Below are 13656 nucleotides of genomic sequence, written 5' to 3' on the forward strand. Positions count from 1 at the left end.
CATGACTCGCCCTCGCAGCTTAATTTCTGTCTGCTCCTCTTATTGTACCCCCCCCCCCTCCCACTCTTGAAAAGGAAAAAGAAAGGATCCGAAGTTCGAATGTCTTTCCAGCACACATTTCAGATATGCCAGGAAGGGAGAAGGTGATATGTGATGAGATTCAGAATCTCTAAAAACATTACCCCAGTCTTTGGCTAAGCTAAGTCTCAGCAGTATCCTTTCTTCCGGGAGTCCTAGTCACGTGAAGTATACAGGAGAAACCCTTTGGAGTTTGCAAGTTAGGAGATGTACTGTTGGGTGTAAAATTGTGAGGACGGGTTGTCAGGCGTGCTTGAGTAGCTCAATCAGCAGAGCACTTGCCCACGAAACAAAGTTAACAGGTTCGAGTCCGTCTCGCACACAGATCGGTCAGAAAGTTTGATGCACTGATGTATCAGGAACCTTAGAGAGTAAAAAATATATATTCAACAAATAATCGACGATGCGTGTTTTATTATTCTGAGATGAAGAAGAAATGGTGAGTCGTCTCAAACCAGCCACAGGCGTTTTGACCATACACAAAAAATAAATTCTCCACAACACTATAGCGTTGAGAGGAAAAAATTTGTATCTTAAAATGATAAAGGTCCACTAAACACGAAGTAGACAGAATTTGGTTGTTTAACATTAGTTGCGTCCGAATACCGCGAACATTAAGAACCAAGTTAATGACATATTAAGTCTAGTGTAGGTGTTTTATGGTGTGTACTTATTATTCACATGGTTAGCTGATCTTAAGACTATAATGAGAACGCTGTAATAAAGTGATGCAATCACCATCCTTGGAGCCGCTCTTATTTTCGAGAGTCAAAACCGTACATAAAGAGAAAGACTTCACATTTATTATCTTTAAATTGAATATCCAGCTCAAGGTCTTACATATGGTAATTCTGAAGTAACTTAATCAGCACAACTGGAAACAGGAGTATTTAACTTTTGTATGGATATGGATATGTTTACAACTACTCAGACATATATCGCAAGACATATTTTTGAAGAAATTCTCAGACATTACTCAGACGTAGTTGGTCGGTAGCTCGCGGAACGCCTTCCGCATGCCATCTTTGCCTCTAGCGGAGGGAGTGCCCTTTTGCAGGTTACAGTGTGAGGAGGGAGTCTGAGGACGGCGGAGAAGGGAGGGCTCTTCCGGCGCGGCGTTTTGTGATCTGAGCCGTGCGACTTCTCTGTCGGACGACTGGACTGCGGTATTCCGCTTCGGATTGCGTGTCCGAGAATAGTTTTCATCCTGGAGGCGTCAGGAGTCGCGACGTGGCCAATGCGATTTCTACTGTGGAAGTCAGTGATTGCTCCGCTTTGGTTAAGAGGGAAAGGTGTCGTCTTAGACCTAGGGTGAGGCATCTGACGTCTGATTAGTGACTTTGGAGACAGTGTGAAGTTGCTGAAAGTTCCCTTCTATTGTCAGTCCCAGGGTGTTGGCGTCCGCTTATGCGCCTTACCCGCCTTCGCGGCTATTAGGTCTATGAAAATACCGGGACAATTTTCCCGAGTGCGTAACCCTGTGGCGCATAGTGTCAACTGCAGTGGACAGCTGTTACTTGTCGCTTCTTTGGCATTTCCGATCAGTCCTGAAACTGCAAATCCAAACAGTTCACTGCTGTGGGCACTCCCTACTGGTGTTGAGTCCTGCATGCATTTTCAGCCTCATCACTGACTGAAAGCGACACAAAATTGACCATTGTAAGTTGTCCACAGCAGTGAAATTCATGCACCACAGGGTTAAGCCTTGGTCGAGGTAAGTTGAGTGCGAGGTCAAGAGGCCTACACGTGTTTGTACCAACTGCTTATTGTACCAGCATAAATTTGTAATTTTCTATAATATTAAGATATACTGTGTTTCTACCTGATATACGACAGCACTGTGGACTTTAAGTTAGGTCATTTATTGCTAGCTAGTTAACTTGTAAATTCTGGGAAAAAAGGATATGAGCTATTTACTTTGTATTTAAGGGACTGTCTGCTTAACACAGTCGAAGTTCATATGCCAACCGTTTGCTTCTATTCAAATTTGTTGTTTTTCCATCCCGCGTGGCAGCCCCTTGCTGTCGTTAGGCCATTGGGTGTTTTGAAACTGAACTGCGGTTAGCGGGCGAATCTTCTTACAACCTTGTTGAGATTTTGGTGTGTGTTCAGTAATAAGCAAGTGATTTTTGTTTTGTTTTTTTTCTATTAATACCGGTTTCTGCCCCCTTTGTTGGTATTACTGGTAGTTACTAGCGCCATGCGTAGAATTGTCTCAATTATCCTGGAGATGTCTATATCTGATTTACGCAGAGTAAACTACCTGGATGCAGCTAGATGGATTCTGAAGTCGTGGGTGCGCTATCTCAACAGCACTGGCGTGGGCAGTAAAAGGATTGCTTGAAGGAACATTATACCTTTCTTGTTTTCTTTTAAAAAATATATATACTTTTGAAATGTGTGTGTGTGTGTGTGTGTGTGTGTGTGTGTGTGCGGTTTTCGGGGAACTGAACGTAAATTCTAAGGTTATTGTTTTCGTAAGTTTTCATTCTTTTGGCCAGTAGTGTCGTGGAACATTCTCTAATACCAAGCAACAGCAAAGCAGTAAATAGACTGTCAGAAAATACTGTAACGTGATTTGTTAAATTTTTTAGGACACAAATTCTTCTTGTTGTAGCTGTCATTGGAGTCACAGATAAAAAAATGGTTCAAATGGCTCTGAGCACTATGGGACTTAACTTCTAAGGTCACCAGTCCCCTAGAACTTAGAACTACTTAAACCTCACTAACCTAAGGACATCACACACATCCATGCCCGAGGCAGGATTCGAACCTGCGACCGTAGCATTTGCGCGGTTCCAGACTGTAGCGCCTAGAACCGCTCGGCCACCTCGGCCGGCGAGGCACAGATACAGTATTAAAATTTTGCATCGTTCTTCTGTCACATGAGCTTGTGCTAAAAGATTTTCTGTGTCCTACTAGTAGCTACATAGTAACTGATTATAGTAGATGAAACTTAGTGATAAATGATTAATTCTCAAGGAACTGTAACATACTTCTTTCCCTCTGTGATGTAGGTTGCTGAAAGTATTTGCTTCCATAATTGTGGTAGTTAAGTGCAAAGCTCATTTGTTGTCTTTTAACATGAGGTTTCCTTAACTATATACACCATTTTGGGCCTCCTAAGTTTATAACAGTATAAGGTGGGTCAGTGTCACAGCGTGTGCATAAATGTAAACACTGCAGTACATGTTCTGGTATGTGCAAATTTATGAAATTTTATATCCTTTTGTAGTTCTTAACGTGTTTCTAATTAATTGTTGGAAGATTACAAATAAAATATTCTTAAGTAGTTGAATTGAATTTTTAAGCAAAGTTGTTCAATAAATATTTTAGTTATGAATGATGTCCAACCTTTACTTGAGCGTAGGCTCTCCCCTCCTAGACAGCCACACGCCGTAGCAGTGTACCAGTTAAACCCTGGTAAAGTGTACCCCACAGTTATCTTAAAGAACAGCTCACCCAGTATGGACTGCCGCGGCAGCCACTTGCTGACCATTACGTTCTCCGGCTGTGAAGGCAGGGAGTCGTTCTCCCACTTCCAGATGACGCGCTGCGGCAGCTCTCTGAATGCCTCCATGAGGGCCTGAATCTTCTCCAACGGAAGATCCTTGCTTCGGACGTTGGAACCAAGGCTGCAGTAGACGACGCCATGCTCCGCTCCGTCCAAGAAATCTTGAATATTCTGCAACGTTTGTAAATCACACCACTGAATGTTTAAGTTTGAGAGGGCGTTGCAAATTTCTCAAATTACTTACATATAATTCTACTGTCGGTCATTTTGAGGCAAGTATTCACTCTTACTTTCAGTCATCGTCATCGATAAACTAACAGTAGAAACAGAAAAAGTTTTTATGCCGCTATTCCTCTCTGCTTTTGAGGTGTCGGGCCACATTGAAGCGACAAGGTTGAAAATGAAACCATACAGAGAAACCAATGCTTCGGGGATTTTTTTTTTTTTGCACTATTTCTTTCGAAAAGATAAGCGCTTGCTAACAGTCATCACTACGCACGTTTTAAAACACTCGTCTTTATGGCCAATTTTGTTTACCAGTTAGTGCCAGTATGGTCGCAAATTTCCTTACAAGCTTTTTGACTAAACTGGTAGAATTTGGTTTCACCACTTATCATAATTTCGTGACATTGATTCCTCCATAGTCTTTCACTTAAATGGAGGAAAACGTTTCCGCGAACATACGTTCTGAGCTCCGCATTGTGCAAAAGTGATTCAAAGACTGTGTGAAAACAGGAATAGAAGAGAACAAAATCGTTTGAACGTCGTGCTGGAAAAGGACGTTGACAATTAGACTGAGATAAGAAATGGAGAGGTTCTCCGGAAACTCGGGGTTGAGAAGTGTGGGGGTGAGGGGTGGGGGATAGAGAGAAATATATGAAAAACCCACGCTTACAAAGAGGAGGGAAAGGATGATTGGACACGGACTGAGATATCAGAGAGTAACTTGAGGAAATTGTAGAGGGTGAAACGTTTAGCACAAGACAAAATGAAATATATTCTAAAATGTGGCACAGGGCATGCAGGGTGGTAAGATAGTGAAATGAAGCCTGGAGATGGCATCTTTGGTCGTGTTCCGGTTTCCATCCAGCCGTTCATATAGTCCTGACTGACGTTCTGCATGGAACAACGGTCATAACTTGAGCCTCGGCCCCGGGCGCAGTCAACAGTATGTACGTAATGTGACGATTCAAGTATGTTACTCCATGTTGCTACTGCCCGGAGGTTAGATCATATGACGTTTTCACGCCGGCCTATTAGAGATGCTCGTTTCCTAACTCTCCACTGATGCAATTTCGATTAACTTCACGATTTATCCTGTTTTTAAAGAAACTTATTTACTGTGAGGCTCACTTCATCATAGGAATCTTCCATAAACTGTGTCAGAAGGCGAATGGCATTTTGAAAAGAGCATGTTTAATCCGCCTACCGATTATATTCGACAAGTGTTCGAGACTAGCTCATACCTAAGGAATCTTACACTGCCACTAACCACATGCAATTTAGTCTATAGTTAAAAAAAAAAAAAAAAAAAAAAAAAGTGTGTGAAATGTTATGGGACTTAACTACTAAGGTCTTCAGTCCCTAAGCTTACACACTACCTAACCTAGATTATCCTAAGGACAAACACATACCCAACCATGCCCGAGGGAGGACTCTAAGCCGGCCAGAGTGGCCGAGCGGTTCTAGGTGCTACAGACTGGAGCCGCGCGACCGCTACGGTCGCAGGTTCGAATCCTGCCTCGGGCATGGATGTGTGTGATGTCCTTAGGTTAGTTAGATGTAAGTAGTTCTAAGTTCTAGGGGACTGATGACCTCAGAAGTAGAGTCCCATAGTGCTCAGAGCCATTTGAACCATTTGAGGACTAACCTCCGCCGGGACCAGCCGTACAGTCCATGACTGCAGCTCTCTAGACCTTTCGGCTAATCCCCCGCGGCTTGGTCTGAAGTATTAACCCTTTTAGCACTACTTTTCCAGACGCAATGATGGAAAAATATTCATCCAAAGGCTTGTAACTGAAATAGCAACCAGCGATGAGCATGGTTTAAAAAGGTTTGTATGAATCAAACCATGACAGGTTTAGGATTTCTTAACCATCTCCATATGTGCTAGGGCCAGAAAGTTTTTTCGTACACTCTTTGTGAATACACTGCCCTGTCACATTGATGTGACCATCTGTCACAAGCCTCAATAACGACCATTTGTAGCGCGGTGTGCTGCGAGACGTGCAGAAAAAGACACATTTAGGTTGTGGCTGTTACCGACAGGGATGTGCAGCCATGCCGACTCCAGTGCTGAGGCCAGCTGAGATAAGTCTCTCAGTTGAGGGTCCATGGAGCGGACAGCCCAATCCGGATAGTGCCACAGGTTCTCGACTGGGTTTTGAATCGGGGCAGTTTTGTGGAGAGGGGAGCACGCTAAACTTATTCTGTTGCTCTTCGAACCACGCACTTACAATGCGAGCTGTCTGAACATTCTACTGTCATGCTGGTAGATGCCATTGTGCCAAGGAAAACAATACTGCATGTAGGAGTGTACATGATCCCCAAGAACAGATGCATTCGTTTGTTGATCCACAGCGCCTTTCAGAATGACGAGAGCACCCAGGGAATTCCACGAAATCATTCGCCAGACCATAGAGCCTCCTGTTTCAAATGGACCCTTCCGACGATTGTTGTGGGGTGTTTGCAATTTGTTTGATGGAGCAAAACGGGATCCGTCTGAAAGCGCAAGCCGCTGCTACTCAGTGGAGATCCATTTGCAGCACTGGTTTGCAAAGTCCAGCCTTCATCACCGATGAACGATGTGTGTAAGAATCAGGCGCCTGCTACCGTCGTACATACGCGGCAACCTTCGCTGAGACAGTGTTGGCAAACCCTTGGTTCATCAGGACGGTCAAGTACTCAACAGAATGAGATTTTCTTTCTGCAGCGGAGTGTGCGATGGTACTTCCCGATAGAGTAAAACTGTGTGCCGGACAGAGACTCCAGCCCAAGTGCTCTACCATCTGAACTACCCAAACACGACTCACGACCCGTCCTCACAGTTTCAATTCTGCCAGTACCTCGTCTTCTACCTTTCAAATTTCACAGAAGCTCTTCAGCGAACCTTGCACAACTAGCACACCTGGAAGAAATGATACTGCGGAGACATGGCAAAGGCCCCGAATTCGAGTCTCGGTCCGGCACACAGTTTTAATCTGGCAGGAAGTTTGAATTACTCAACATCTACTCGATTATTCGTTCGCGCACATTCATCAGCCGTCGTTCACCACCGTCGTCTATATCTGTAGTGCACCACAGCCGGTTCAGTGCAGGTTTTGCGTGGCGCTATTTTGCCACTCACGGTATATCCTAACCACGACATCGTGTGAAGAGTTTACAAATTAAACCGTCTTGGAAATTCTTTCATCCTTGTCCCGAAACCCAATGAGCGTGCTCTTTTGAAAGTTTCCGCATTACAACGACTGCATTGTTTTCCGCGTCTAAACGACATGTTTTGTATACCCTCCATTGTTAGTGCTGCCACGTGCCGTCTGTGAGTGGTTACTGCACGTTGACATTGAACATATGCGGTCGTCACATTAATGTGACCGGACCATGCATCTACTAGAGATTTATTTATTTTGATCTCTATCACATAATATACGAAACGTTTTAAAATTAGAAAAACGTGAAATGTGATGAAAACCTACTTGCTGATTTTGTGTGACAAAATGCCGTTTCTTTTAGGAATATTGAAACCAACACACTTGTGCCCAATGTTCGTTCTGTTCACTTCACTGGGTAAGACTTTACATAACACTGTTCTCTGTTTAATGACAACAAACACGATAAACATTTACGAAGGGTCAAAAAATAAATAATAATTTCAAAAATATTACAGTGATAGAGATGTTAGGTTACCGATATTGTGGTAGTGTATGGGTGTAGTATGTATGTCTTTTGTGCAACGAAAAGAGAAATAAAATTGTTTACGATGGTTCCTAATAAGCTGAATATTTAGAATTACACATACAAAGATTATGTGTAATCAGTACTGAGCTCTGTGTACAGTACATAAGCACTACCAGATACGTTTTCTGTCACAGTGATAAAGCTAATTGGAACACCGAACCTATAATTGCATTTTACGTTATAAATAGTAATCTTTTAACACGCCAGGCTAGAAATGTAATTTAAATGCGGATTATACAATAAAGGTACAAGTAGTGCATACTGCATTCACACAAGAAATATATTCATGAAACGACTTTTAAAGTACTACAGCTCTCATGGACTGTGGAAATATTACACCGGTTTAAGCGATGAAAAAACCTCTTTAGGAAAGAAGTGTTGGCTGATTCTTTGTTCATACAGAAAGAGATGAGGGAAAGTGTGCATGTAAATCTCGTCTACAAGATTCATTTTGACAACCTTACCTGCAAAGTTTAAGATCTGAAAGTTGTTTTCTGTACTGTCTATTGTATGATTATTTTCTGCAAAGAATGGTGGCAAAGGCTGAGTTCCTGAAGGTATTCAGTCGCAGTGCATTCAAGTGTTCCTTAAAACCGGTTTGGCCAGTGGAGAAAATGGGACAGTTATTAGAGCTCAGTTTAAAGCTGCCTGATCTCTTTTTGGGGGTGCTAATGCTGGGGAATGTGTACAACGATCTGCTGAAGCTTATTATTGGTGGAAAGACAGAGTTTGGCACTCTCCTTCTTGAACAGGTTGAAAATTTTACCCATATAGAGTAGGAGTGCTTAATTTATTGATCTTATGTTCTTCACAGTTGGTCCAGATGTTTTCTGTTGAAGAGATTTAGTTCAGTAATTTTTGCTTCTGGGAGAGCTCATCTAGTATTGAAGCATCATATCCATTATTGTGGCAACTGACTTAATTATGCTAGTTTCTTTCTGCTTTTCGGCGGGGCTGAGCGTGATACTATGCAAGCAGTGAAGCACTGACCTGACGGTAGCTACCTCATGTTGATTTGAATGGCAGGATGTGTTACTAATGGTACCATTTGTGGTTCTTGAATTAGGAAATATGTCAAACTGATATTTTAAGATCTAGGAAGTTAATGCTAACTTTGGTTGATGTTCAACAGTGAATGTGATATTGTTAGGTAATTTTCTCAGGTCTTCCGCTAGAATAACAACTTCGCTGCTGTGTAGCTTCCAGTGGTATAGTAATTCTAGTGCCTTCACGTGGAAAATGCTCCTTTGTTCAGTGATTTTCAACTTTGTTTACTAACATCTATATTTACAAAAAAAAAAAATGGTTCAAATGGCTCTGAGCACTATGGGACTCAACTGCTGAGGTCATTAGTCCCCTAGAACTTAGAACTAGTTAAACCTAACTAACCTAAGGACATCACAAACATCCATGCCCGAGGCAGGATTCGAACCTGCGACCGTAGCGGTCTTGTGGTTCCAGACTGCAGCGCCTTTAACCGCATGGCCACTTCGGCCGGCATCTATGTTTACAACTTCCCACAACATTCCGTAACAGTTGGCAGCCCTGGCACTGACTACATGTGCTTGAATATTGAGACCTTGAAAATAAGTAGTTAATTCTGATACAACTCTAAATTAAGTAAACATTACACAGTAAAGAAATTAATTAGAGCCTATTCCATATTATCTATCGAAGGTTTCGCTTTTTTCAATGTATTTCTCTAAAAAAAAGAAAGAAAGAAAGAAAGAAAGAATGAAAGAAAGAAAGAAAAGAAAGGAACCTGTCCTAAGGACCTCTTCCTGCATACTTTAGACATATATTTTCACAAACATTTGATTTTTCCGTAAGCATTCAGTGAAGAATTAAGGTTGTTTGCGTTAGACAAATATTTAGTATTTCCGTATCTGCTCAGGGAATTAAGGTTTTAAGTTCTCTGCTCTATTTCTTTTAAAAACGCTTAAAGACCATATCGCACATACGCAGCGTTATTCCAAATTTTTCGGGTACAGAGGTCGAGTTTTATCGTTATTTTAAGTGCACCATGTTACTATATTAATAGTATACAGATATGTTGGTGTTCCACATAGCTTTAGTGGGTCTTGTGATTTGTAGTTAATAAAACATTACTGTTATTGTCTGATAAATATTTGGAAAACGATTGTAAACAACCATGAGCGAGAAATGTATCAGCTGCCACGGGAAATTAAGTTCTGGGGTTATTCGTCTGTTGTGACAAATGGATACAATGGGATCAATGAAGTGGCATGGAATTGGGGAAGTGAATTGGTCTCTTCTATGATATTGCAAAGTATGTTCGTGGGATACGAAGATAGCTGAACAGGAAGGGAAGATTAGAGCCCTTAAGGCTGGACTGGGTAGTGCTAGGGAGACACCGATGAGGTTAAGGTTGGGGGGGGGGGGGAGAAGGGCGAAGATAGGTGGGAAGTGGTAGCAAGGAACAGGGCTCACAGAAAGAGAACAGTTTCTGACAGTTTCATCATTGATACAAACAATAGATTTGCCTTGATACCTCAGTTAAGTACAGAAGAGTCTCATGTAGATGTTCAGACTCAACAGATTTTCACCAGGAATCAACTGTTTCAAAAAAGGTATAAAGTATGAGATAGTAGTCATGGAAGAGGTTTGGGCCAGAACTTGTAGGAAAAATTTGGTTATGTGTACCATGTTACACGTCTTTTTAAGACTAGTGCATGTCTTAGTTAAATGATAGAGGATGTAGGAGCATTGTGCAATTTTTTTGCAAAGCAGGATCATGTGATAGTGGGTGCAGCAGGAAGCAGTATTGATACGGATCAAGGCTACAATATTAAGCGTGACTTAGTAAAAACAGCATCTGTGATGAACCACACAAATGTTGGCTTGGATCCTGCTTTCATGCGGCATGGTTGATCCCAACTGAAAACCTGTGTCAGAAAGGTCAATATGTAGTTATATCAGCTGCTTCAGGTGGCTGCTTTGTCAGGCATGGGTTTGGTTCCTGTTGACACTATTGAAAGGTGGGACTTCACAGGGCATGGCCTGCATCTCAAAAGGAAAGGAAAGGGTAAATTCTCCATTATGCTAGCAACGTATTTGATGGGGGGGGGGGGGGGGGGGAAGACACTGAAACTCATGGGAATACATCCTTTTCTCAGTGTCCAATGATTCCACATTGAATGAAATTAAGCCTAATGATAACCTCTAACAGGCATGTACAAGAGAACGCAAGATTCTAATAAACGTGCAGTGAAAATTAATGTTAGCATATTGCATCAAAATATCAGAGGATTTAAAAATGAAGTAGGTAAGTTTCTATTTTTTTTCGAACGTTTACAAACTGAGGATAGAACACATATACTATGCTTGTCTGAACATAGAATCATGGATATAGAAAAGGTAAATGTAGGTGGATGTAAGCTTTCTACACATATAAGTAGACACATTATGGAGAGAAAGGAGTAGTTGTCATATATGTTACAATTTATCATGGTGTAAGAAATTTAGAAATTTATCATAGTGTAAAAAATTTAGAAATTAAAATTTTTATGTTGATTAGCATATAGAAGCATGTGCATGTGAGCTTAAACTATATAATAGTATTACGCTTATCCATGACAGATGTTTTAGAACTGTGACTGAGATGGAACACACTTTAATGTATCATTGAGACTATAGCTTATCTGTCGATATGGATGTAAATTTAGTTTTTTACTTACTGAGACAGTGTAGGTGGCTTTATCCGGTCAGTGTCTGTTTGCCTCCGTTTTCATGTCCAGTTGTTATATCACTATATATGCTTCCACACAAACTATATTAATTTACACTCTGACAGTGAGACTTTTCCAGCATCCAGCATGCACTTTATAGCTGTTGCTTGTAACCAAAATCTTGACAGAAAGATATGGCATAGTCCTCCTTTGTACACAGATGTAATTCATTCTTCTTTACATGTATTAAAGTCGATATTAGAGCAAATATTTTAATGAGACTGGCGATTACAGGAGACCACAAAACAAAGTATATAAATAAATTACTACAAGAACAAACTTCAGGTGATCTGATACCTTATTTCTATTTGTATATTACGTATAATGCAGGTAGTTTATAGCCTTTTTTTATTTTTTAATCATGATTACCAGTAACATGAATACCCAGGAACCAATGATACATAGTCCGCCCCCAGTAGCTGAGTGGTCAGCGCGACAGAATGTCAATCTTAAGGGCCTGGCTTCGATTCCCGGCTGGGTCGGAGATTTTCTCCGCTCAGGGACTGGGTGTTGTGATATCCTAATCATCATCATTATTTCATCCCCATCGACGGCCAAGTCGCCGAAGTGGCGTCAAATCGAAAGACTTGCGCCGGGCAAACAGTCTACCCGATGGGAGGTCCTAGTCACACAACATTTCTTTTTAATGATACGTAGTAATTGTACCTGCAGTGGATGCAGCTGTCTGTATGACTAGGACCTTTATATTTAAATTTAAATTAATAACAAACCTTCAGATGAACTGTTGACTTATATCTGTTGTTGTGTTAACATGATCTGGGGTATTAGCAAGAGTAGATTCCATTTATTTTAGCTAAAGGTATACATATAAAAGTTATAGTGATTGTAATGGACTAAAGCTGTTTGTATGGCTGTACACTTTATATTAAAAAGACCATGAACAAATATATAGGAAACTAGTAACTGCTCTCGAAAGAACAGATGCCATTGGTGAAACGTGCAGCTTCTATAGAATAAATGATGATTAATTGAAACCCTCAACTGCCGACAGGTGGTGTTGATATACCTCGATGGGGACAGCTGAAAACGTGTGCCCCGACCTGGACTCGAACCCGGGATCTCCTTATTACATGGCAGATGCTCTGTCCATTTGAGCCACCAAGGACACAGATGAAAAATGCGACTGCAGGGACTTATCCCTTGCACGCTTCCTGTGAGATTCACATTCCCAACCCATTCACAATCTACATACGTGATGTACCCATCCATGGGCAAATATCTATTAGGTACATTACAAATGTTGATCTAGCCAAAGAACTTTATAAAATACACAATAAAATTCAATTTACAGAACATGAAACACTAGAAGGCATTAACTATGTTGATCTAACAACCTGAAATAAAAATCAAAAACATAAATTTCAAATTTTCAGAAAGCCAACAACTGCCAATGCCACAAACAAATCCTCTTCCCATTCACACCAACATAAAAAAGCATTCTTCAGAACAGTGGTTTATTACATGCTTAAAATTCCAATGGACACAACTGAAAGATAAAAAGAACAGAAATTATTAAATCAATTGCCTCCAGCAATGGGTGCAACCCTGCAATAATAGATAAACTAATCCATACAGCAAAATTAAAATCAATCAACTGCCGAAATACCACCCCCAAACAAGAAAACCACATTTATAAGCCTGCCTTTCCTACTGAAGATTTCTCACCAAATTGCCAACCTCTTCAACACATACAACATGAAAACAAGTTTCTTCACCAACAACGAGATACAAAATAAAATCATACATGGCACCAAAACCGCTATTCAACAGTATCAAAATTCAGGTGTGTACAAGGTCATTTGCAACTCATATCCAAGTTTCTACATTGGACAGACTGGTAGAAGCTTCACAACAAGATTTAAATAACACATCGATGCATTCCGTCTTAACAACCTTAATAAGTCCAGCTTTGACTCACTTGTTGCCCAGCACAATCATTCAGCAAACAACATAGAACAGAATCTCCAAATGCTCCATTTTGCCAACGAAGGCACAATACTTGGCCTCCTTGAAGAAATTGAAATATTTATTTATACAAATACAGCACCTGTCTACATACTCAATGACGAAATGAGAAACAAATTTTTCCTTCAGAACTTTGAAGATCTACTAGTTCAAAACAAGTAACCACTCAACAAACCATACACCACCTCCCCGACGCCCCCCCCCCCAACCTAACTACACTGATGTAAAATGTAATATCCTACCACAGAATAAAACCTGTACAATATCTCTAAATGTTAAAGCCTTGTACTGCGAACATAAATCAGTACTTCTATACATATTACTTGTAGCTTGAATTAACAGTTGCTGGCTTTACCAGTATTCCAGATCGCT

General features: G+C 40.9%; 1 protein-coding gene across 1 annotated transcript in view; it reads right to left on the bottom strand.

Annotated features, from left to right (window-relative positions):
* Positions 1-13656, bottom strand: part of LOC124777597 — a 313220-nt gene that overhangs the window by 213152 nt on the left and 86412 nt on the right. Inside the window, exon 5 of the mRNA XM_047253060.1 lies at positions 3541-3763. Coding sequence (XP_047109016.1) covers positions 3541-3763 — 223 coding nt within the window. The remainder of the gene's footprint in view (positions 1-3540; positions 3764-13656) is intronic.

This window comes from Schistocerca piceifrons, chromosome 2 (genome assembly GCF_021461385.2).
Source record: "Schistocerca piceifrons isolate TAMUIC-IGC-003096 chromosome 2, iqSchPice1.1, whole genome shotgun sequence".
NCBI lineage: Eukaryota > Metazoa > Arthropoda > Insecta > Orthoptera > Acrididae > Schistocerca > Schistocerca piceifrons.